Below are 23,227 nucleotides of genomic sequence, written 5' to 3' on the forward strand. Positions count from 1 at the left end.
TGCGCTAGGGTTCAACTCAGAGCTCCCACTTCAACCGGCTCTTAGGATTCAAATACACATAAGATCCCACTGGTATAATGCACCATAATGTGGAAAGTGTTTTAACTCACGGTCTCGTTGGGGGAAGCTCTCGCTGTGCGTGCTCTCATGCGCTGATAGCAGAGTAGAGTGGTTCCCACGGTGAGAATAAATGCCGGTGCACAGCAGTACAGAGTTCCTCATTCATTACTCTTAGGAGGGGGTTTCTATATCAAGACGCAAGCAGTACTGTAATGTCACTCTTTGATAAAGCCCTTTGCGTGTGAAACGCGTTAGTGTGTCAGTTCTGGTACCATTTCATATGTTTGCCAAGCTTCAATAAACACTTTAATTTTTGGTCATCCCGTTTTACTTCTGTACTCCTCTCTAATAGCGTGTCTGAGATCAGATGCATTGTAAGGAACCGCAACCCTCTCTAATAGCACGTCTGAGATCAGATGCATTGTAAGGAACCGCAACCCTCTCTAATAGCACGTCTGAGATCAGATGTACAGTATTGTAAGGAACCCCAACCCTCTCTAATAGCACGTCTGAGATCAAATGCATTGTAAATTCTTCTGTATTTGGTTCAATTTTCTAAATTGCAGAGACCTCTTTAGGGACGCCCGCGGAACCCATGTTGTAAAGCACTGATGTAGAGTGGGTACTATAGCCAGTGTCCCTGGGCTGCTAAATAAACAACATAGCACATTCTGCCAATGTGTGTGTGTCACTGTGTGTGAGGCTGTGTATACGACAGTGCGTGTGTCACTGTGTGTGAGGCTGTGTATACGATAGTGTGTGTGTACAAACGGAGACACAGACCATGTAGAAGTCCTGTTGTATAAATAGAATATACGAGGCAGACTGCGTCCTACAAAGTGAGGCGCAGAAGCTATAAAACATCCTACAGTATAAGAATACACTTTCTGTAGGATTTACCCGCCTTAATCATCATTAAAACATTCCTTGCTGGGACTGCAAGAAAATGCAGCCGAGTTATAGGGCCCTTATAATTAAACCATGGCAACGACCATATATAAAAGTACCGCAAAAAAAGAGGATTCGCACGCCGCTAGGATTGTAACAACCAGAGTACAGGATATTTGCCAGCAATGTATTCTGGGTAAAATCCGCTTTATACTGCCACCCGTTGCAGATCACTCTCGAAAGTTGTCAGTGGGACAGTTCCTGGGTTCCTAAATCTAAAGTCTTTATTCAGGGAGGGTATCGTTCCCCCCACTTTGGCTGGAATAGGGGGGTAAACATGGAGTGGGCAACTCCAGTCCTCAAGAGCCACCAACAGGCCAGGTTTTCAGGATATTCCTGCTTCAGCACAGCTGGCTCTATCAGTTCCTGCTTCAACACAGCTGGCTCAATCAGTGGCTCAGTCTAAACAGGGATATTCTGAACACCTGACCTGTTGGTGGGGACTGAAGTCGCCCACCCCAGGAGTAGACGCTCACCCCATCCGCACTAACCCTCCTCCCCCTTCGTTTCTTCACCCGTCATCTTTCGGCCCCATCGGCCCGACCGCGACCGCCATATTTCTCGGTGTACTCTGCGTGTTTCTGACGCAGAATCTCCTGCTGCTTCCTTACCCCGTTCACCCTACAGGGACAAAAGTTCCTAATAAAGGGGTGGTTCTTATAACAAGGGTAACGTAAGCAGGGGCACGTCTGGGCTCTGAGGAGTGTTTCTCCCCATAAGGGGCGCGTCGGGCTGTGTGGAGATGTTCTTATAAGGGGTGTTCTTATAAAAGGGGATCCCCCTTATGGGTAGAGGTACGTCGGGGCTCTAGTGGATGAGGGGGGGGGTCTTATAACAGGGGTTACTTTCATAGAGGGGCACATAGAGGCTGTGTGGAGATATTCTTAGAAGGAGGGTGTTCTTATAACCGGGGTTACTTTCATAGAGGGGCACATAGAGGTTGTGTGGAGATATTCTTATAACAGGGGTTACCTCCATAAAAAAAAAGGGCATGTCAGACCTGTGAGAAGACGTGCCTATAAGGGGTGTGTGCTTATATGGAGGATTATCTCACCTGGCTCTCTCCTTCACCTCATTATAAAGCTTTAGGATCCGTTGCTGCTGTTCGTCTATGAAGGTATTATTTATTTCTCTTAGCGTTCTGTAATGAGGAAAGACAGAGGAGCTAATTACACTCCAACCGCACTCCGCACATAGCCCCACGCGTTTCACTCATACCAGATTGGGGATATTCTGCCTGTCTATAGATACTCCGCAGGTTTTTAGAGATATCGCCCCTTTCTATTCCCCCGCCCTGGATATTCTGCCTGTCTATCTTCTGGATAGGCTTTTCTAGATATTTCTGAACAGTAAACTATATTTTTCTGCTAGGTTTTGTAGACACCTCCATATTTCTCTCAAGATTTGTTTTTCTAGGTATTTTATACACACACACACACACACACACACACACACACACACACACACACACACACACACACACACACACACACACACACACACACACACATATATACACACAGATATATACAGACATATATACATACATACATACATACATACATACATACATATATATATATATATATATATATGCACACACACACACACACACAGACAAATATACATACATACATGCACACATACACATTATTATTGTCATCTATTCGTAAAGCGCCAACATATTGTGTAGCACGGTACAATGGGGGTACAGAGTAATAGAAATAACATACCAAATAAGGACAGACAAGCACACACAGGTACAGATGTTATCCTGATCCTGAGAGCTTAAACTTTAGAGGGAACTAGCTGAGAGACCCGGCGTTGCCCGGGATGTAAATGCGTAATAGGTAGTATTATTTATAAATCGTGGAACAATAGGTGAGTATTTGTTGTAAAGGTTAGAGCTTAAACTTTAGAGGGAATGATGGGCAATGTTGGAACAAAGGGTAAAGTCCAACCGCACAGCTGTATCTATTAAGGTTTGGGGGTGTGGATGTTACGGGGTGTTAGGTACACACATTTGTATATACATACATATACCTAATTCAAATCCCACTTGTGAGCACATTCACTTCTCAGACAGATCCATAACCCTGCCTTTCCCCATTATCTCTTAGCATACAGTACTACCACTGCCGCTGGGGATTCTGGGTAATGACATGCAAATGAGCACACCATGTATACGTACCGGAAGCCCATGTAGTGCATAATCATACTCCCCGACATTATGAGCACACAATACCACACCAACCGCCCGTTCCTGCGCTGCCTCCTGTCCGCCGGCTCCTCCCGCTGCTGAGCGAACTGAGACCAGTAACGTGAGGCATCCTCTGAAGGCCTGAGAGAGGACGGGGAGATGAGTGAGGAGGGGAGAGACAGCGGAGGGGGAGAGAGTGCGAGAGAAGGGGGGGTGAGAGTGAGAGTGTGACAGTAGACTGAGGTAGTGGAGGGGGAGAGAGGAGAGGGAGAAAGGGAGAGAGGGAGTGAAAGTGGAGGAGGAGGAGAGAGAGGGAAAGGGAGAGAGTGAGAGGGGGGGGGGGAAGAGTGAGAGGAGGGGAAAGAGTGAGAAGAGGGGGAGAGAGTGAGAGAATGAGAGAGAGGAGAGGGGTAGAGTGTGTAAGAATTTAAGTTTAATTTCAGCATAAACTGTGATTTGATATTGCAAACTGTCTGACCTAGATAATGTGTGTGTGTGTGTGTGTGTGTGTGTGTGTGTGTGTGTGTGTGTGTGTGTGTGTGTGTGTGTGTGTGTGTGTGTGTGTGTGTGTGTGTGTGTGTATATTAGCACACACACATATTCTATTTTTTTCATTTGACCAGAATGCTTGTTTTGGGATTTTTCTGTCTGTCTTTCTCTTGTGTTACAATATTTGCTTTCCCATAGCACCGCCACATACCTTTATTTTGGTATATTTGTGGTTTTTGATCTAGTTTATATATATTGGTTTTTGATGCGGTTATGTTTGTGTTTTTATATATTTATATATATATAATATATATATATACACGTCTTAAGTTATGGTGGGTGAAAAAGGCAACAAGAAACCTCCACCGTATTGCATATAGCAAATAAAAAGATCACTTGTGAGCACATTCACATGTCTTAGGCAGGTCTGCAACCCTGCCTTTCACCATTATTCCCAGCATACAGTGCTTCCACTGCAGCAAGGGATTCTGGGAAATGACATGCAAATGAGCACACAATGTGTCACCTTTGTATATAGATACCATCACTGTCCTGTAGGTGATGGAACAGTGCAGTATGTGTGCTTTCCAGTCCACTGAGGTTTAATTCCTCAAAGAGAAGCCAGTAGCAGCTGCTAACTAATGGAGTTAATCTGCCTGGTCTGAGTGAACAAGGAAGTGGTTTAAAAGACAGACTGAAAGCTGCTATGCTGAGAGACTATTTTCCCCAGAGAAGGTGGAGGGGGGGGGGGGAGAGATAGGAAGTGCTCCCCAACTGCGGAAGCTGGTACAGAGGAGTTTCTCTGGGCTCAACGTGGGGCTGAGTTCCCCTAAAAAGGGACGACAAGGCCGTGCTGAAGCAGGGACTCCTGCTACAAAAGGACTAAGATAAGCAAAACCCTTATTATTGTATGCAGACTGTGTTAAATTGTTGCATATGCCAGGGCATATTTTGGATGGGAACCAGTTTAGCTGGCCATCCAACTAGTGAGGGTTAAAGCTACAGTGTAGTTTGCTTTCCCTAAAGGGAATAGGTGTTATTTTTTATGTTTTGTTTTAACTTAAAAGGACAGTGGGCCTGTTAGCATATGATTTAATCCCTGTAAATAAACCTCATGTAAGAGTACGACGTTTCCTGCCTTTATCTGGGACTAAAAGATGCTACAACGTGGTGTGGGCATCACAATATATATGAAAAATATTGCATTTGGCGCAACAAGAAACTGTTGTATACGTGTTTCTAATAAGAATTATTTAAGGGGCTAATAAGGTGTAGATACTGTATCAGATACACTATTGGAAATGGTATTATTCTAAAAATGATACATAGAGGTTAGAACAAATAGAGTCAAAAGTCAGTGATGTTCCACAATATTGAGAAAGAGTCAATGCAATAAAGCAGCATGTAGTGTCTCTGTGTTTTCTCTCTATATCACAATGGTAATACCTCTGGCTTAGAGTCCCAAAGCCAACATGTAGAAACTACAATGAGAGTTTCTCACAAAACACAATGTTATTCATTCAGATTGTGACTTTGTGTGTCTTGCTGGCTGTCCCACCGGGCATCTCACAGGCAAGGACAGTGACCCGATCTGCTGTAGTGCGTCTCCCAAATTGATCTCTCATTGGAGCCTCAGCAGTTTTAAGTGCCCCACTCCTTCTCTTCCCCTCTGGCACTCCGCTTGGTATTACACCGTCCTCCGTAGGTTACCCAGCAGTATGTCCCACCGTATGTCTCCTCCGATATTTCACCGGGTCTCACGTGTTTTCTCGTATGCCAGAAAGTATCACTCTCCCCCTCAGGTGCTTAGTTGGATATTACTCCTTCCTCCCGACAGCTACAAGTCCCACAGATAGTGAAACACCTGAGGAGAGGTGCTGCACCGAGTATCACACCCTCCTCTCTGATTACCAGCTGTACAGTGGGTGTTGGTGCTAGGGACAAGCCTTATTCGCCGACTGACTGGAATGGGGAATAGGGGAGGTGATGGGGAAGAAAACAATCTGCAGACACTCCAACTTCTTTTGAACTTTGTATTGAAATATTGAAAGGGTAGAAACATTGAGTACTATATACAGATAACAGGTATATCTCTTCAGGTGAGTCTTGTTTTCTACATTATATATTTTATTACTCAATGTGAGTGCTGTCTGCTGATTCTCGTGCGAACGGTTTCGTATATTTATTGTTTTTTTATGGGACATGCACCTACCTTACATGACGACTATTGGAGTGCCGGTTGCTTACACACACATACACACTTGCATGTCTTAGACAGGTCTGCAACCCTGCCTTTCACCATTACCACCCAGCATACAGTGCTTCCACTGCAGCAAGGGATTCTGGGAAATGACATGCAAATGAGCACACAGTGCCACCTTTTGCTTCAAAAACATATCACATGGTCCCCTATAAGTTTATGCTTGCTGCATATCACAGCATTGAGCACAGCCTGGGTTAAGATGCATAGCCAGTAAACCTACCCACAGACAGCCGTTTCGAGCTTAATGGGTCTCATCACACACACATACACACACACACACACACACACACACACACAGTGGCAAGAAAAGGTTTGTGTATTTCAAACCTAAAATATTATTAGATCTTAATCTAGATCATAATAATAGATAAACCATGATCAAACAAATGACACACAAACATGATACTTTTCAACATGTATTTATCCACAAATGATTAAACTTTCAATATCTGCGTGTGAGAAAGTGTGTGACCCTTTAGATTCAGTACCTGGTGGCACCTCCTTGAGCAGCAATGACTTCAGCTAAGCATTTCCTGTAACTGCTGGTCAGTCTCTCACATCAGGTCTGAGGAAGTTGGGCCCATTCCTCCTTACAGAACTGCTTCAGCTCAGTGACATTTCAGAGCTTCCTTGCATGGATAGCTCACTTCAGGTCCTGCCACAACTTTTCGATGGGGTTTAGGTCCGGACTTTAACTAGACCAGTCTAAAACGTGGCATTTCTTCTTCTGCAGCCATTCTTTGTAGATCTGCTTATATGTTTAGGATCATTGTCTTGCTGCATGACCCACTTTCTGTTCAGCTTCAGCTCACGGACGGATGGCCTGACATTCTCCTCTAAAATCTTCTGATACAATGCAGAATTCATGGTTGTGTCAATGATGGCAAGTCGTCCAGATACTGAGGTAGCAAAGTAGCCCCAAACTATCATACTCCAACCGCCATGCTTGGGATGAGGTTCTTCTGTTCAAACATAGTTTTGGTTTTTGGAAAACATAACATTTGTCATTGAGGCCAAAAACTTTGACTGGTCTGTCCAGAGAACATTGTTCCCGAAGTCTTGTGGATCATCTATGTGCTCTTTGGCGAACTTCAGACGGCAGCAATGTTCTTTTTAGAGAGCAGTGGCTTCCTCCTGGCAATCCTTCCATGAACACCATTCTTGTTCAGTCTTTTTCTGATAGTTGAGTCAAACACTCACATTAGCCAAGGCGAGAGTGGCCTGCAGATCCTTGGATGTTACTCCTGGGTTCTTTATGATTTCCTGAATGATTTGCTGGTTTGTTCTTGGAGAGTTTTTGGTAGGACGACCGCTCCAGGGTAGAGTGACTGTGGTCTTGAACTTTCTCCATTTGTCTGACAGTGGATTGGTGGAGCCCCAACTCCTTAGAAATGGTTTTGCAACCATTTATAGACTGATGAGCATCAATAACTGCTTTTCTGAGGTCCTCAGAGATTTCGTTTGATCGTGGCATGACGTGGTTCAACACCCCTGTATGGATAGCGAAGACCAAACTCACAAAGTTTCTGATCTTTATATAGGTTACTCACACCTGAAGATCTAATTATTTAGACACCTGATTCTAATGATCCCCTTTAATTTAGCTAATAAAACCAGATAACTTTTTCACATACCCTGACTTTTAATAACTCATTGTTTGTCTAATTCGTACATCATTTTGTTTCAAAAGACATAAAATTGGTTAATATAAGATATTTAGATATTTAAGAAAAGACTGGTTTTGATTCAAGAAGGTTATCATGGAAAAACTATGGAATTTACGTAATTATGATTGGGACTCACAAACATTTTCTCGTCAATATCTTAATATATAAATTCGAAATGTGTATGGTTGGTGCTAGATGCGGTGAATCTGATTGGTCCTCAGCCTCTGGCCAATCAGATTGGTGGCTCTATGACGTCACCCAACTGCCACTCTCTTGCCCCTCGGCCTCACCCAACTGACTGACTGACACACACACACTCTCTCTCTCTCTGTCCTCTTCACCCAGCTCACCTCCCCACCGGCCCCTCCCCCCCATCACCCCCCCATCACAATCACCCTCACGTGCGCCGCCCTGCACCGGCTCCCGGACGGAGGGGAAGCGCGGCGCGGCCCTCCTGCCCTAGCCGCCAACTTCAGGCTCCTCCCCCTCGCTCCCAACCGGCTCCCGGACGGAGGGGAAGCGCGGCGCGGCCCTCCTGCCCCAGCCGCCAACTTGAGGCTCCTCCCCCCTTGCTCCCAACCGGCTCCCGGACGGAGGGGAAGCGCGGCGCGGCCCTCCTGCCCCAGCCGCCAACTTCAGGCTCCTCCCTCCTCGATCCCAACCGGCTCCCGGACGGAGGGGAAGCGCGGCGCGGCCCTCCTGCCCCAGCCGCCAACTTCAGGCTCCTACCCCCTCGATCCCAATGAGGAACGGAAGGGAAGCACGGCCCTCCTAAACCAGCCGCCAACTCCAGGCTCCTCCCCCCTCGCTCCCAACGAGGAACGGAGGGGAAGCGCGGTGCAGCCCTCCTAAACCAGCTGCAAACTCCACGCTCCTCCCTCCTCACTCCCAAAGAGGAACAGAGGGGAAGCGTGGCGCGGCCCTCCTGCCCCAGCCTGCCACTCTTGCCCCCCCCCCCGCCAACTTCCCGACCCCACCTCCTGCCCCAGGTAGAAGCCACGGAGATATCAGGGCCAGGAGGGGAACAGTCTGCCACCAGGAACCACCACCCACCCGGTCAAGGTAAGTCTCCCACCCACTCAGTCACCCACCCACTCAGTCAAAGTCCTGACACACACTTCCCCCCCCCTCAGTCAGGTCAGCTGACAAATACACAGGGGGAATCACAGCTGGCAAAAGGGGGGGGGGGAAATCCGAGATGTGAACTGGGGTGGGGGGGGGACCAGAGCTGTGAACAGGGGTTGTAACGGAGCTTTGAAGGGGGGGGGGGGCGTATTGCTGTGAACGGGGGAGAAAGAGGGGGGAGACAGTGGAAGGGAGAAAGAGAGATAGGGGGAGCCACAACATTAAATCCCGGGCAGTGCCGGGTATATCAGCTAGTATATATATATATATATTTATATTTAGTACAGTATATGATTGAATATATATCCAGTGCTTTTTTTGTAATAGAAAAGGTGCTGGTACCGAGCCTCTTATCTTCTCCTACTGCTCGTCATGGCGCCATGTTGCCATGGCAATGCCGGGTGGCATCATGTTGTCATGGCAATGTGGCGTTGCGGCGTTACCAGATGTTGCCAGAGATAAACAGCAGGAGAAGGTAAGAGAGAATGGTGCCAGTACGCTGTACGGGGTGTACTGTCACAATAAGAACCTGTAAACTGTATATCTATATAGGCCTGTGTCTTACATGCCTTCGCATGAACATTTGTGTGAACAGATGGCAAGATACCATGTGAAACTCAACACAGTGATGGTAATTCACACTTCAATAGACATCTTTCTCAGTTATGCGAAAACCTCCACTATGCGTCAAAGAAATGGTAAACAACAGTTGTATGTACAATGGGGGATGACAACTCCAGGCAGCAAATGGCCTACAGAAAGCAGATAGCAGATAGCCAGTGTTTCTGTTTAGCTGCGAAACAGATTCATTAGGATCCTCCTAACCAATAGGAATTGGACACATGGTTCTGTGCAGGGAGGAAGTCACCAAAACTGGTATTAAAGCCCAGAGGTTTTTTGGTGGAGACAAAAAGAAGAGGTTCCAGAGGGAAGGTCTGAATGGTGAAATAAAGGAAATTCCTCAAGAGGGTAATATATCCCTGTATGAAACATGTAATCTCTACCATCACTTTATAATTACAGTATATCGTAACATGATGTAATTTATCATATATATATATGGTTTTCTGTCGCCTTTTCCACCCACCATAACTTAAAATGTATGGTATATATATATACACGTCTTAGGCAGGTCTGCAACCCCGCCTTTCACCATTATCCCCAGCATACAGTGCTTCCACTGCAGCAAGGGATTCTGGGAAATGACATGCAAATGTGCACCCAATATGTCACCTATTGTCTGAAGAACCATTGTTACATGGAGCCCATATAATCAAATGCTCGCTGTTAAAACAGCTTTAAAAACACAGCATGGGAACACATTGTGTGCTCATTTGCATGTCATTTCCCAGAAACCCTTGCTGCAGTGGAAGCGCTGTATGCTGGGTGATAATGGTGAAAGGCAGGGTTGCAGACCTGCCTAAGACATGTGAATGTGCTCACAAGTGATCTTTTTATTTGCTATATGCAATACGGTGGAGGTTTTTTGTTGCCTTTTTCACCCACCATAACTTCAAACGTGTGTGTGTGTGTGTGTGTATATATATATATATAATATTTTAACAGCAGTTTCATTTGTTTACATGAATACATCCTTTTTTCCATGTTCTCGTGTATTTGCGTTTCTATGTGACACTTACCCAAAAAGAACGTGAAATACAGAATTGTATTTATATTGCTGAAGCAGCAGTGCCAGATTTCCTATTAGACCCGGGCCTGGGGCGGTACAATTTTGGGGCGACACATTTTATGTTTTTTCTCTTTGACCCATATACATCGGCCCCGCTCTCTTCTCCACCGATTGCTGGGGGAGAGCGTGGGGCCTCTCTAACGGTCGCTTACCTTCTCCTTCTGCAGCAGGGCGGCGTCAAAGGACGCTGCGATGGCGCATTGTGCCGCGTTGCCATGACAACGTGGCGGCACATGACGGCGCGCTGTCATGGAAACGCATCGTCACGACGCTGCAGGCGGAGGAGGGCGGCACTGCAGGAGGCGGAAACATTTTACACCCGCCACTGCGAACCGGCGTACAGTGTGGGGTATCAGCGTGCGAGACAAACGCATTTATAAGTGAACAGTATTGTGGATAAATTCATCTGTTGTTCAATTATGGGTGTGGAGCAATTTGAGTCATCATTTATTATTATTTCAGAATGGAGGGTCTGATGGAAAAAGATTGCAACGGTCAGAAAGCCGGAAGTTATTGCTAAATGCATGAAAAGAGCCTCATGCTGAGGCCCCAGCGAGCTGCAGACCAAAAGACCAGGGGGGAGGCGTGGCGAGGGAGTGACGGGGGAGCGGCCATGACGTCACCCGGCAGGTTCGCCCTCATTGGCTGAACCGCGGTGGGGGGCGTGGCTTAGCGCTCCGTAGCGAGTCCTGCTCTCGAGCAACTCGCGCCCCAGCGCTGCGGCCCCCCCTCGCAGCGGGCCCGGCGCCATTGAGGGAGGGCTCTTGTCCCTGCAGCGTCTGCCACAGCGGGCGCTGCAGTAGCCAGCGGGGTCCAGCCCTTAGATCCGTGGTTTCAGCTTCAGAATTCTGTGACGTGGGCAATCAATAGCAGAACATGTCCTTTCCTAGTGTCTGATTTTGCTGCACTTATTATTATAATTCCCTGTACTGTATTCTTAGTGAAGCGCTGAGCACACTTTTGGCGCTATATAAATAAAGACATACAATACAATACAAAAGCACCTTTCCAAATCAAAGGGAAAGACTGCACTGATTTTTGCTGCCCGCTGGATAGGGGAACAGTATAAAGTTATAAGTGTGCAAAAACAGGATTTAGAACAAAAAGTGCAGGATTAAAAAAAAAATGCAATTGAATCTCTTAACATTGCTGCAAACAGTGCTGCTGCTGTGGGAGTAGGGAAGCAGCACACTTGCTTAGAGAAAAAAGGGCAGAGGATCCAAAATGGCCCCGGAGCCCTCATAATGGCCGCCGGGCATCCGGAGTTTGCAGGGATTAGCTTTCTCCTCCCCTCCCCCTCACCACGAGGCAGCGTGGAGTTGCACGCGCAGCAGCGGGGGGGAGGGGGGAGCAGGAGGGCGGCTATTTAAACCCGCAGCGCGAGGGAGAATGCACGAATCCTGTTTTTTCCCACCCACCCATCCCAGGAAGAATGCTGTTATGTCTAACCATTTCTTATGAATCTGTTAGCAGATCCATCGTTACAGCTTTGGCGGAACTGTCAGGCCTGTCATCATAGGGACACCGTGAATACCCGAAATGGGGCTCCACCCTATGCGGATGGGCCGCCAGTAACGGTCCCCCGGAGAAGATCGTGCGGGCTGGAGGCGCCGACGCAGGCGGTCGGTCGCTGTACCCCTGGCACCAATCTTAGGTAGCTGGGCTCTATCCTATGCGGGTAGGCCCACGCGGCCATGAAAAGGGGGACCTAGTGTGTACGGATGACGGGGCCGTGGTAAGGGGCGAGAGTGTCCATCACGGCGGAGACTGTGTCTCCCGGTTGACGCGTGTCGTCATTTATGGCCTGACAGTTATTTGATAGTATTGTTAAACAATAAAGCTGTGACCATTTTTACTTCCACAAAAAACTGTGTCGTCTAAATTTCTATGGTGGGGTAGGCAAACCACGCAGTAGGCCCGCTGGGCCGTTATAGGGAGCTTGGCAGGGAGAATAAGCGGCTTGTGGAAAAGCTGAAGGATGCACAGGGGGCCAATTGGGTCCTTTGTGGCATCTTCCAGCAGCACAGAGACTGATCATTCACTCTGTATAAGAAGGCAAATAAGTGATTTCAAAGAACAGTTGGGAAAGAGGAATGCTTGTGCGGCTGCCTGTAACGTGCCCAACCATGATGAAAGTGTTTTGTGTGAAGTGGATTGAAGCTGTGCATGAAAGAGAAGGAAAGTCTGATTGCAGGACGGAGTATGACTGCGAGATGCCTGTCAGGCCGCGCTCATACACTCCGCTTGCTTGTGAGTGCGAGCTCTTGCTGCAGTAGCACACACGATCTGTGCTCATAGTGTAGGAGGCTATTGCGGGGGGGAGGGGCGTGGCAGGGGAGTGACCATGACATCACAGAGCTGGTTTGCTGCGATTGGCCGAACCACTCACGTAATGCGTCTGCCTCTTGAAATGCTTGTGTATACAGCCTCGACGTCGATGCTTATGAGAATGATGGTGTCATCTTCATTAACTGCATCATCAAGTCTTGCTAGAACCTTACTCTTCAAGTAAGAGGGTAGGGCAACAACAAAGGGTCTCAAAACCTTTAATTTCATATGCCCTGCATCTATCGGTGTAACTTACACACGCGGTCTGCCCGCACAGCCGCGTGGTGCCACTCGGGTGTGTGAATACCGAGATTGATAGATCAATATATATATATTGATCTACCATTATGCTCTGCCACATTACATAGTGGCAGTTTCCTAATACCATAGGCACTCATAGTTGCCATAAGAGTTAGAACCTATTGAATCCTTATTATATGGAAATTGGGGTGCACCAATATATGCTATTAAGCAATTCCGAATTGTAATGAGAGGTTTTGAGGTTTAGCCTTTATCACAGTCTTTCATACAGTCTGCACTACTTGGTTCTTAGAGTCGGATATACCAAACCGATACTTAGGAGCTTATTATACCAACAGCACCTTGTATTATACGGTCAATATTTATTCCTATGAGACTTCAAAGATATTTTAAAAGATCTCATTTAGAAGCACTTGCGTTACGTTTGGGGTGCTACCTGTGGATATACCAGACTCTATTCCGTGTGTTTATACTCTATCTGGTTTACATTTCATGACAATCTAAGACACCTGTACAGACAAGTACACTGTACCATACTGTGATCTGGATTGCAACTTCACCTATTATTAATGTCAGTGTCGTTTATGTTCTGCTAGTTTTACGCGTCACATTATTTGAATACATACCTCATAAAGGTTAGATTTGAATATAGCCATTTATACACGAGTAGCGTGCTAGGTAACGGGGGCCTTTTCTGTTCTTGTCCTCTCGAGACCAGTGGTCTTGTCTATTTACTAGCCCCCGGCACCTCTCACCAACCATACTGACTGTAGCAAGAGCCCCCTCCCTCTTCCCTATTATTATCGCTGGAGTTGAGCACCCCTGATCTAGTGGATGTAATGATGAGGATAGATCCGTTTGAAATACTCCATAGAAGTTTACACAAGAACACAGATGCTGTACATGCCATGGGATTGTGGCTGGTTTGGCCACTGCTTTAAGCGCCGATCTACCCCCTGCTGTGTTTACTGCTCCAAGAACAAAGCAGCTGTTGCTGGGTGAGCTGTTGAAAGCTCTGAGTATAGAGCAGGGATTTCAACCTTTTTTTGGTTAAGGATTCCTAGAATTAGATTGTGAAATTCTAGGGAACCCCAGCCCTCTCCACATGCCCCCGTCCATCTCTCCCCCCCCCCCATTCGTTCATATCTCTCTTCCCCCATTTCAAACTCCCTCTCCCCCCCTTACACTCCCTCCCTCTTCCCAACCTTACGCTCCCTCGCTCTCTACACCTCTTCCCCCTTACACTCCCTCTCTCTTCTCCCCTCACACTCTCCCCCTTCTCTCTTGCCCCCTTACTCTCTCCCCTCTCTCTTGCCCCTTATTCTCTCACCCTTCACTCCTCCTCTTTCTCGTCTCCTTACTCTCTCCCCATCTGTTGCCGCCTTACTCTCTCCCCCCAACTCTCTTTTGCCCCCTTACTCAGACACACTCACACGCTCACTCAATATACTCACCACATTGAGACAAGAAGCCAGCAGCCTGCTTCATGCTGTACCGTGCTGTGAAGTCCTTGCAGCCGCTCCACAGAGGCAGATCTCTCCCACCCCCGGGACCACAGCACCGTCCCACCCCCGGGACCACAGCACCGTCCCACCCCCGGGACCGCAGCCCACCCCCGGGTCCGCAGCACCATCCCACCCCCGGGTCCGCAGCACCTTCCCACCCCCGGGCCCGCAGCACCATCCCACCCCTGGGTCCGCAGCACCATCTCACCCCCGGGTCCGCAGCACCATCCCACCCCCGGGTCCGCAGCACCTTCCCACCCCGGGCCCGCAGCACCTTCCCACCCCCGGGTCCGCACCACCGTCCCACCCCCGGGTCCGCAGGACCGTCCCACCCCCGGGTCCGCAGCACCGTCCCACCCCCGGGTCCGCAGCACCTTCCCACCCACGGGTCCGCAGCACCTTCCCACCCCCGGGTCCGCAGCACCTTCCCACCCCCGGGTCCGCAGCACCTTCCCACCCCCGGGCCCGCAGCACCTTCCCACCCCCGGGCCCGCAGCACCTTCCAACCCCCGGGTCTGCAGCACCTTCCCACCCCCGGGCCCGCAGCACCTTCCCACCCCCGGGACCGCAGCACCGTCCCACCCCCGGGACCGCAGCACCATCCCACCCCCGGGTCCGCAGCACCATCCCACCCCCGGGTCCGCAGCACCATCCCACCCCCGGGTCCGCAGCACCTTCCCACCCCCGGGCCCGCAGCACCATCCCACCCCTGGGTCCGCAGCACCATCTCACCCCGGGGTCCGCAGCACCTTCCCACCCCCGGGACCGCAGCACCATCTCACCCCCGGGTCCGCAGCACCTTCCCACCCCGGGCCCGCAGCACCTTCCCACCCCCGGGTCCGCAGCACCATCCCACCCCCGGGTCCGCAGCACCTTCCCACCCCGGGCCCGCAGCACCTTCCCACCCCCGGGTCCGCACCACCGTCCCACCCCCGGGTCCGCAGGACCGTCCCACCCCCGGGTCCGCAGCACCGTCCCACCCCCGGGTCCGCAGCACCTTCCCACTCCCGGGTCCGCAGCACCTTCCCACCCCCGGGTCCGCAGGACCGTCCCACCCCCGGGTCCGCAGCACCGTCCCACCCCCGGGTCCGCAGGACCGTCCCACCCCCGGGTCCGCAGCACCGTCCCACCCCCGGGTCCGCAGCACCTTCCCACCCCCGGGCCCGCAGCACCTTCCCACCCCCGGGCCCGCAGCACCTTCCCACCCCCGGGCCCGCAGCACCTTCCCACCCCCGGGTCCGCAGCACCTTCCCACCCCGGGGTCCGCAGCACCGTCCCACCCCCACGTCCGCAGCACCTTCCCACCCCCGGGCCCGCAGCACCTTCCCACCCCCGGGCCCGCAGCTCCTTCCCACCCAGGGGTCCGCAGCACCGTCCCACCCCCGGGTCCGCAGCACCTTCCCACCCCGGGGTCCGCAGCACCGTCCCACCCCCGGGTCCGCAGCACCTTCCCACCCCCGGGCCCGCAGCACCATCCCACCCCCGGGTCCGCAGCATCATCTCACCCCCGGGTCCGCAGCACCTTCCCACCCCCGGGTCCGCAGCACCTTCCCACGCCCGGGTCCGCACCACCTTCCCACCCCCGGGCCCGCAGCACCGTCCCACCCCCGGGTCCGCAGCACCTTCCCACCCCCGGGTCCGCAGCACCTTCCCACCCCCAGGTCCGCAGCACCTTCCCACCCCCGGGACCGCAGCACCGTCCCACCCCCGGGCCCGCAGCACCGTCCCACCCCCGGGTCCGCAGCACCGTCCCACCCCCGGGTCCGCAGCACCGTCCCACCCCCGGGCCCGCAGCACCTTCCCACCCACGGGCCCGCAGCACCTTCCCACCCCGTGGCCCGCAGCACCTTCCCACCCCCGGACCCGCAGCACCTTCCCACCCCCGGGTCCGCAGCACCGTCCCACCCCCGGGTCCGCAGCACCTTCCCACCCCCGGGCCCGCAGCACCTTCCCACCCCGGGGTCCGCAGCACCGTCCCACCCCCGGGTCCGCAGCACCTTCCCACCCCTGGGTCCGCAGCACCATCTCACCCCCGGGTCCGCAGCACCTTCCCACCCCCGGGTCCGCACCACCTTCCCACCCCCGGGCCCGCAGCACCGTCCCACCCCCGGGTCCGCAGCACCGTCCCACCCCCGGGTCCGCAGCACCGTCCCACCCCCGGGTCCGCAGCACCGTCCCACCCCCGGGTCCGCAGGACCGTCCCACCCCTGGGTCCGCAGCACCGTCCCACCCCCGGGTCCGCAGCACCTTCCCACTCCCGGGTCCGCAGCACCTTCCCACCCCGGGCCCGCAGCACCTTCCCACCCCCGGGTCCGCAGGACCGTCCCACCCCCGGGTCCGCAGCACCGTCCCACCCCCGGGTCCGCAGCACCTTCCCACTCCCGGGTCCGCAGCACCTTCCCACTCCCGGGTCCGCAGCACCTTCCCACCCCCGGGTCCGCACCACCTTCCCACCCCCGGGCCCGCAGCACCGTCCCACCCCCGGGTCCGCAGCACCGTCCCACCCCCGGGTCCGCAGCACCGTCCCACCCCCGGGTCCGCAGCACCGTCCCACCCCCGGGTCCGCAGCACCGTCCCACCCCCGGGACCGCAGCACCGTCCCACCCCCGGGCCCGCAGCACCTTCCCACCCCCGGGTCCGCAGCACCGTCCCACCCCCGGGCCCGCAGCACCTTCCCACCCCCGGGTCCGCAGCACCGTCCCACCCCCGGGTCCGCAGCACCGTCCCACCCCCGGGCCCGCAGCACCTTCCCACCCACGGGCCCGCAGCACCTTCCCACCCCGGGTCCGCAGCACCTTCCCACCCCCGGGTCCGCAGCACCTTCCCACCCCCGGGACCGCAGCACCGTCCCACCCCGGGGTCCGCAGCACCTTCCCACCCCCGGGACCGCAGCACCGTCCCACCCCGGGGTCCGCAGCACCTTCCCACCCCCGGGTCCGCAGCACCTTCCCACCCCCGGGTCCGCAGCACCGTCCCACCCCCGGGTCCGCAGCACCTTCCCACTCCCGGGTCCGCAGGACCGTCCCACCCCCGGGTCCGCAGCACCGTCCCACCCCCGGGTCCGCAGCACCGTCCCACCCCCGGGTCCGCAGGACCGTCCCACCCCCGGGTCCGCAGCACCGTCCCACCCCCGGGTCCGCAGCACCGTCCCACCCCCGGGTCCGCAGCACCTTCCCACTCCCGGGTCCGCAGCACCGTCCCACCCCCGGGCCCGCAGCACCTTCCCACCCCCGGGTCCGCAGCACCTTCCCACTCCCGGGCCCGCAGCACCTTCCCACCCCCGGGACCGCAGCACCGTCCCACCCCCGGGACCGCAGCACCATCTCACCCCCGGGCCCGCAGCACCTTCCCACCCCCGGGTCCGCAGCACCGTCCCACCCCCGGGCCCGCAGCACCATCCCACCCCCGGGTCCGCAGCACCTTCCCACCCCCGGGCCCGCAGCACCTTCCCACCCCCGGGTCCGCAGCACCATCTCACCCCCGGGCCCGCAGCACCTTCCCACCCCCGGGTCCGCAGCACCGTCCCACCCCCGGGTCCGCAGCACCGTCCCACCCCCGGGTCCGCAGCACCGTCCCACCCCCGGGTCCGCAGCACCTTCCCACCCCTGGGTCCGCAGCACCGTCCCACCCCCGGGTCCGCAGCACCTTCCCACCCCCGGGCCCGCAGCACCTTCCCACCCCCGGGACCGCAGCACCTTCCCACCCCCGGGTCCGCAGCACCTTCCCACCCCCGGGACCGCAGCACCGTCCCACCCCCGGGACCGCAGCACCATCTCACCCCCGGGTCCGCAGCACCTTCCCACCCCCGGGTCCGCAGCACCGTCCCACCCCCGGGCCCGCAGCACCATCCCACCCCCGGGTCCGCAGCACCTTCCCACCCCCGGGTCCGCAGCACCGTCCCACCCCCGGGCCCGCAGCACCTTCCCACCCCCGGGCCCGCAGCACCTTCCCACCCCCGGGTCTGCAGCACCATCCCACCCCCGGGTGGAGAGCAGGCAGGGGGGCACAGACTAAAAAGTTTGTGCATCCCTGATCTATACCAGGGGTGCTCAACTCCAATCCTCAAGCCACTCTCCCTCCCCCACAGGTCAGATTTTCAGGATATCCCAGCTTCAGCACGGGTGGCTCAGAGACTGATTAGTCCCTGCTTCAGCACAGGTGGCTCAATTGAACCACCTGTGCTAAAGCAGGGACTGATTGAGCCACCTGTGTTGAAGCAGGGATATCCTAAGAACCTGACCTGTTGGGGGAGGTGAGGGGGAAGGGGGGTTGAGTTGAGCCCCCCCATATAGAGAGACCTCAGAGCTTCAATCCAATGTATCATTTTGAAAAGGCAACAAGTGTTTATCTCACGGTTACATGGATTGCATGCTGCTATTGTAGACCTGGAAAGGAAACCAGACACAGGTGTGTGTGACGGCAGCATTCAATCTATATGTATTTTCTAACCGCTCACTCACCCAGTGTGTTTAAAGCAGAAACGTGAAAAATCCTGTTTTTTTTTTTCAAATAAATCAGTTCTGTAATATTGGATAATACGGTCTCCATTTTTTTAAACACCTAATGCAATTTTTACTGATTTTTGTAATGTACCTTTTGGTTGCTACTGCAATCGTTTAGAAAGTCACATCCACTTCCTCTTTTGAAGCAGGCTCTGACGCACCTTTTTGAGCTCTGCCCTTTGGCAACAAGGTATCACAAACAGATCTGTAGCTGTGTTCCAAACAACACTGTCTATTACTCTGACAGCTGTAACAATAATGTGTTACACTTGGTAATATAATGTTACATATCAGCTGCAGCATTTCACAGACTGCAGCACAGTCAGAAGGCGGCCATTTCTTTAGGCACACAATCGGGATTTTTACAGACTTATAACAAGAGCACCAAACGATTGCCAGTTTAGGTAACAATGCAGAATTAATTATACATCGTCATACGCTGTACATATAAGAATAAGAAGGAAATCAAAGGGGGAAATTAGTATTGCTGCTTTAAAGGGTCCAATGTGATTGGAAAGGTTGTTTGGTTTGGTTTTTATAAAGTGATTACAGGCATACCCCGCTTTAAGTACACTCACTTTAAGTACACTCGCGAGTAAGGACATATCGCCCAATAGTCAGACGCCAGCTCGCGCATGCGCCTGTCAGCACGTCCTGAACAGCAATACCGGTACCCTAGATATGCCGAAGCTGTGCGCAAGCGAGGAGACTATAGAGCCTGTTACACACGCGTTATTTACATCAGTTATGCACGTATATGACGATTGCAGTACAGTACATGCATCGATAAGTGGGAAAAAGGTCGTGCTTCACTTTAAGTACATTTTCGCTTTACATACATGCTCCGGTCCCATTGCGTACGTTAATGAGGGGTATGCCTGTAAAGCTTATCGGGACAAAATAAAAAAAATGTTCTTATGATTTTGACTAAATACGTTTTCTTCTGTCCATTCTGTTTTTGCTTTCTCCAGGTGGGGTGTTGCAAAATAATAATACACACCTCACTAAATAACCAACAAATTGTCTGGCTACAAGATGTTATCTCATATACAAAGCTTTCTGGAGCCTCTGTGTATGAGCGGTTACTGCTGGACAATGCATTGTGTGCTATGGAGATCTGGTGACTGGGCTTCTCACCTCCAATCTGGGAATCTCACTCCTTTTGTTCATGTAATCTGAATCGTCTCCGACTCGCCCGTCTGAGCGGTCAGGGGGATGGGATAGCACAGAGCAGGGACGGCCATCTCCTGTCCTCAAGAGCCACCAACAGATATCCCTGCTTCAGCACAGATGGCTCAATCAGAGGCTCCCTGCTTCAGCACAGGTGGCTCAGTCGAAGACATAGGTTAGTTGTATGTGTTAACTTCAAATGGTAGTTATGTGATATACTTGCAGCTTCATGCCATTGAGGGGGGGCCCTCTCCTTTATACGTCGCCTGCCCTCCAGGTGGGGAATTGTCAGAACTGAAGGCTGTAATTTCAGCATAAACTGTGATTTGATATTGCAAACTGTCTGACCTAGATACTGTGTGTGTGTATATATGTATGTGTACAGTATATGACTGAATATATATCTATATAGGCCTGTGTCTTACAAGCCTTCGCATGAACATTTGTGTGAACAGATGGCAAGATACCATGTGAAACTCAACACAGTGATGGTAATTTACACTTCAATAGACATCTTTCTCAGTTATGCGAAAACCTCCACTATGCTTCAAAGAAATGGTAAACAACAGTTGTATGTACAATGGGGGATGAAAACTCCAGGCAGCAAATGGCCTGCAGATAGCAGATAACCAGTTTTTCTGTTTAGCTGGGAAAGAGATTCATTAGGATCGTCCTAACCAATAGGAATTGGACACATGGTTCTGTGCAGGTAGGAAGTCACCAAAACTGGTATTAAAGCCCAGAGGTTTTTTTGGTGGAGACAAAAAGAAGAGGTTCCAGAGGGAAGATCTGAATGGTGAAATAAGGGAAACTCCTCAAGAACACAGGATTTGCACAGGAGGAGGGTAATATATCTCTGTATGAAACAGGTCATCTCCAGCATAACTACAGTATATTACATAGTAGATGAGGTTGAAAAAATACATATGGTCAACCTATGCTAAATTTAGACGACAGATACAGGCATATCCCGCATTAACGTACGCAATGGGACCGGAGCATGTATGTAAAGCGAAAATGTACTTAAAGTGAAGCACTCCCTTTTCCCACTTACTGATAAATGTACTGTACTGCAATCGTCATATACGTGCATAACTGATGTAAATAATGCATTTGTAACAGGCGCTATAGTCTCCCCGCTTGCGCACAGCTTTGGTACAGGCAGGGAGACAGTATTGCTGTTCAGGATGTGATGACAGGCGCATGCGTGAGCTGCCGTTTGCCTATTGGGCGACATGTACTCACTCGCGAGTGTACTTAAAGTGAGTGTCCTTAAAGCGGGGTATGCCTGTACTCTATCCTATATCCGTACTTACAGTATATTGATCCAGAAGAAGGCAAACAAAAAAACCCAGTGACATATTTTCTAATGATATCTCATAAGGGGAAAATTAATTCCTTGGGACTCCAAATACTGGCAATCAGATTACTCCCTGGATCAACATCCTTCCCATGTTTACTTATTTGGTATATCCCTGTATACCTTTCCTTTTAAAAAAGTTGACCAACCTTTTTTTGAACAAATCTATTGTATCTGCCATCCCAGTCTCCATGGGTAATGAATCCCACATTGTAACTGCCCTTACTGTAAAGAACCTTTCCTTTGTTTGGTGAAATGTCCTTTCCTCCAACCTTAAGGGATGGCCCCGAGTCCTTTGTACTGTCCTTGGAAAGAATAGTTCTTTGGAAAGCTCCTTGTACTGTCCCTGAATATATTTGTATATAGTTATCATATCCCCTCTTAGACGCCTCTTTTCTAATGTAAATAAATCTAATTTAGCTAGCCTCTCCTCATAAAACAGATGATATACCCCCTTCCTACCCGCTCCTCCCTCCTTTCCCTCTGGTTAGTTATTTATGATTGTATCATCTATCCCCTATATTAATTTGGTGGCTCTTCTCTGCACTTTGTCTAGTTCCATAATGTAATTTTTATGGAGTGGTGCCCAAAACTGTACTCCATATTCAAGGTGGTCTTACTAAGGGTTGGTGCCTGCTGGCTACTGCAGCGGCCGCCATACGGCGACAAGAGCCGCCCCTCAATGGGGCCGGGCCCGCTGCGAGGGGCGGCCGCCGAGCCGTGCGGTGCGTTTTTCCTGCAGACAGGAAAATTGTGATGAGTAGTACCGACGGAGTGCTAGGCCACGCCCCCGGCGGTTCAGTGAGGGAGAACCTGCCGGGTGACGTCATGGCCGCGCCCCCGTCACACGCCCCCGGTCTTTCCCCCTGCAGCTCACTGCAGACCGGGGAACTCAGCTGCACGCGCTGCCAGCCTGGCAGACGTGCGTGCAGTGCCCACACCGGGGTCGTAGCCTGATGCTTTATACAGTGACATAATTATGTTTACTTCCCATCCATCCATTCCCCGTTTAATCCAAGATAAGATCTTGTTTGCTTTTGCAGCTACTGCATGACTTTGGGCACTATTGCTAGGGTATGTGCGTCAGTGGTCCAGGTGCTCAAGTACTAGGTCCAAAATATGATGCTAATCGTTGTATGATGATCAGGAGACATGGGGCATATAAATCCGCGGAATAATGATGTCAGAAATAAAAATCAGTGGTTGATCTAATGTGATTCTCTTTGGTGAAGAACAAATATTCCCTGAAGGTGGTGAGTGGTACATAAAACTATACCCTTCCCCTCCTCAATGGGATAGTCCTCAAGATAAAAATCATGAAAGTACTCACTGTATCCTCCCCAGTAATGTCTCCTCGAAGGTGCAGCCAGGTGTAAAGTCCAGAGATATCCAAATTGCTAAGCCTGCTGTCTACCAGCGCTCCTAAATTCTTCTCCATCAAGGATTTACCTCATTTATCCCCATTTAATTTGTAAGTCGCCTGTTTATTCTCGTTTCCCAAATGCATAACCTTACATTTATCTGTATTAAACCTCATCTGCATTTAGCTGCCCACGTTTCCAGTCTCTCCAAGTCCTTCTGGAGAGAAATGACATCCTGCTCTGATTCTACTACCTTACACAATTTAGCATCATCAGCAAAGATGGAGACTTTGCTCTC

At 51.7% G+C, this 23,227-nt stretch overlaps 1 protein-coding gene across 7 annotated transcripts in view; it reads right to left on the reverse strand.

The window, feature by feature from the left end:
- Window positions 1–847: 847 nt before the first annotated feature.
- DNAJC4 (DnaJ heat shock protein family (Hsp40) member C4) overlaps window positions 848–23,227 on the reverse strand; it is a 41,524-nt gene continuing 19,144 nt past the window's right edge. For 6 of the 7 annotated variants that reach the window (XM_075570036.1, XM_075570033.1, XM_075570037.1 and 3 more), the window contains 3 exons: window positions 3,200–3,349; window positions 2,063–2,149; window positions 848–1,629 (listed from right to left, as the gene is read on the reverse strand). In XM_075570036.1, the coding sequence (XP_075426151.1) occupies window positions 1,527–1,629; window positions 2,063–2,149; window positions 3,200–3,349 (340 nt within the window). In that variant the 3' untranslated portion in view covers window positions 848–1,526. Of the gene's footprint in view, window positions 1,630–2,062; window positions 2,150–3,199; window positions 3,447–23,227 lie in introns of all 7 variants that reach the window. The other variant, XR_012787967.1, reaches the window with a different exon arrangement.

Source organism: Ascaphus truei, chromosome 14 (genome assembly GCF_040206685.1).
Source record: "Ascaphus truei isolate aAscTru1 chromosome 14, aAscTru1.hap1, whole genome shotgun sequence".
Taxonomy (NCBI): domain Eukaryota; kingdom Metazoa; phylum Chordata; class Amphibia; order Anura; family Ascaphidae; genus Ascaphus; species Ascaphus truei.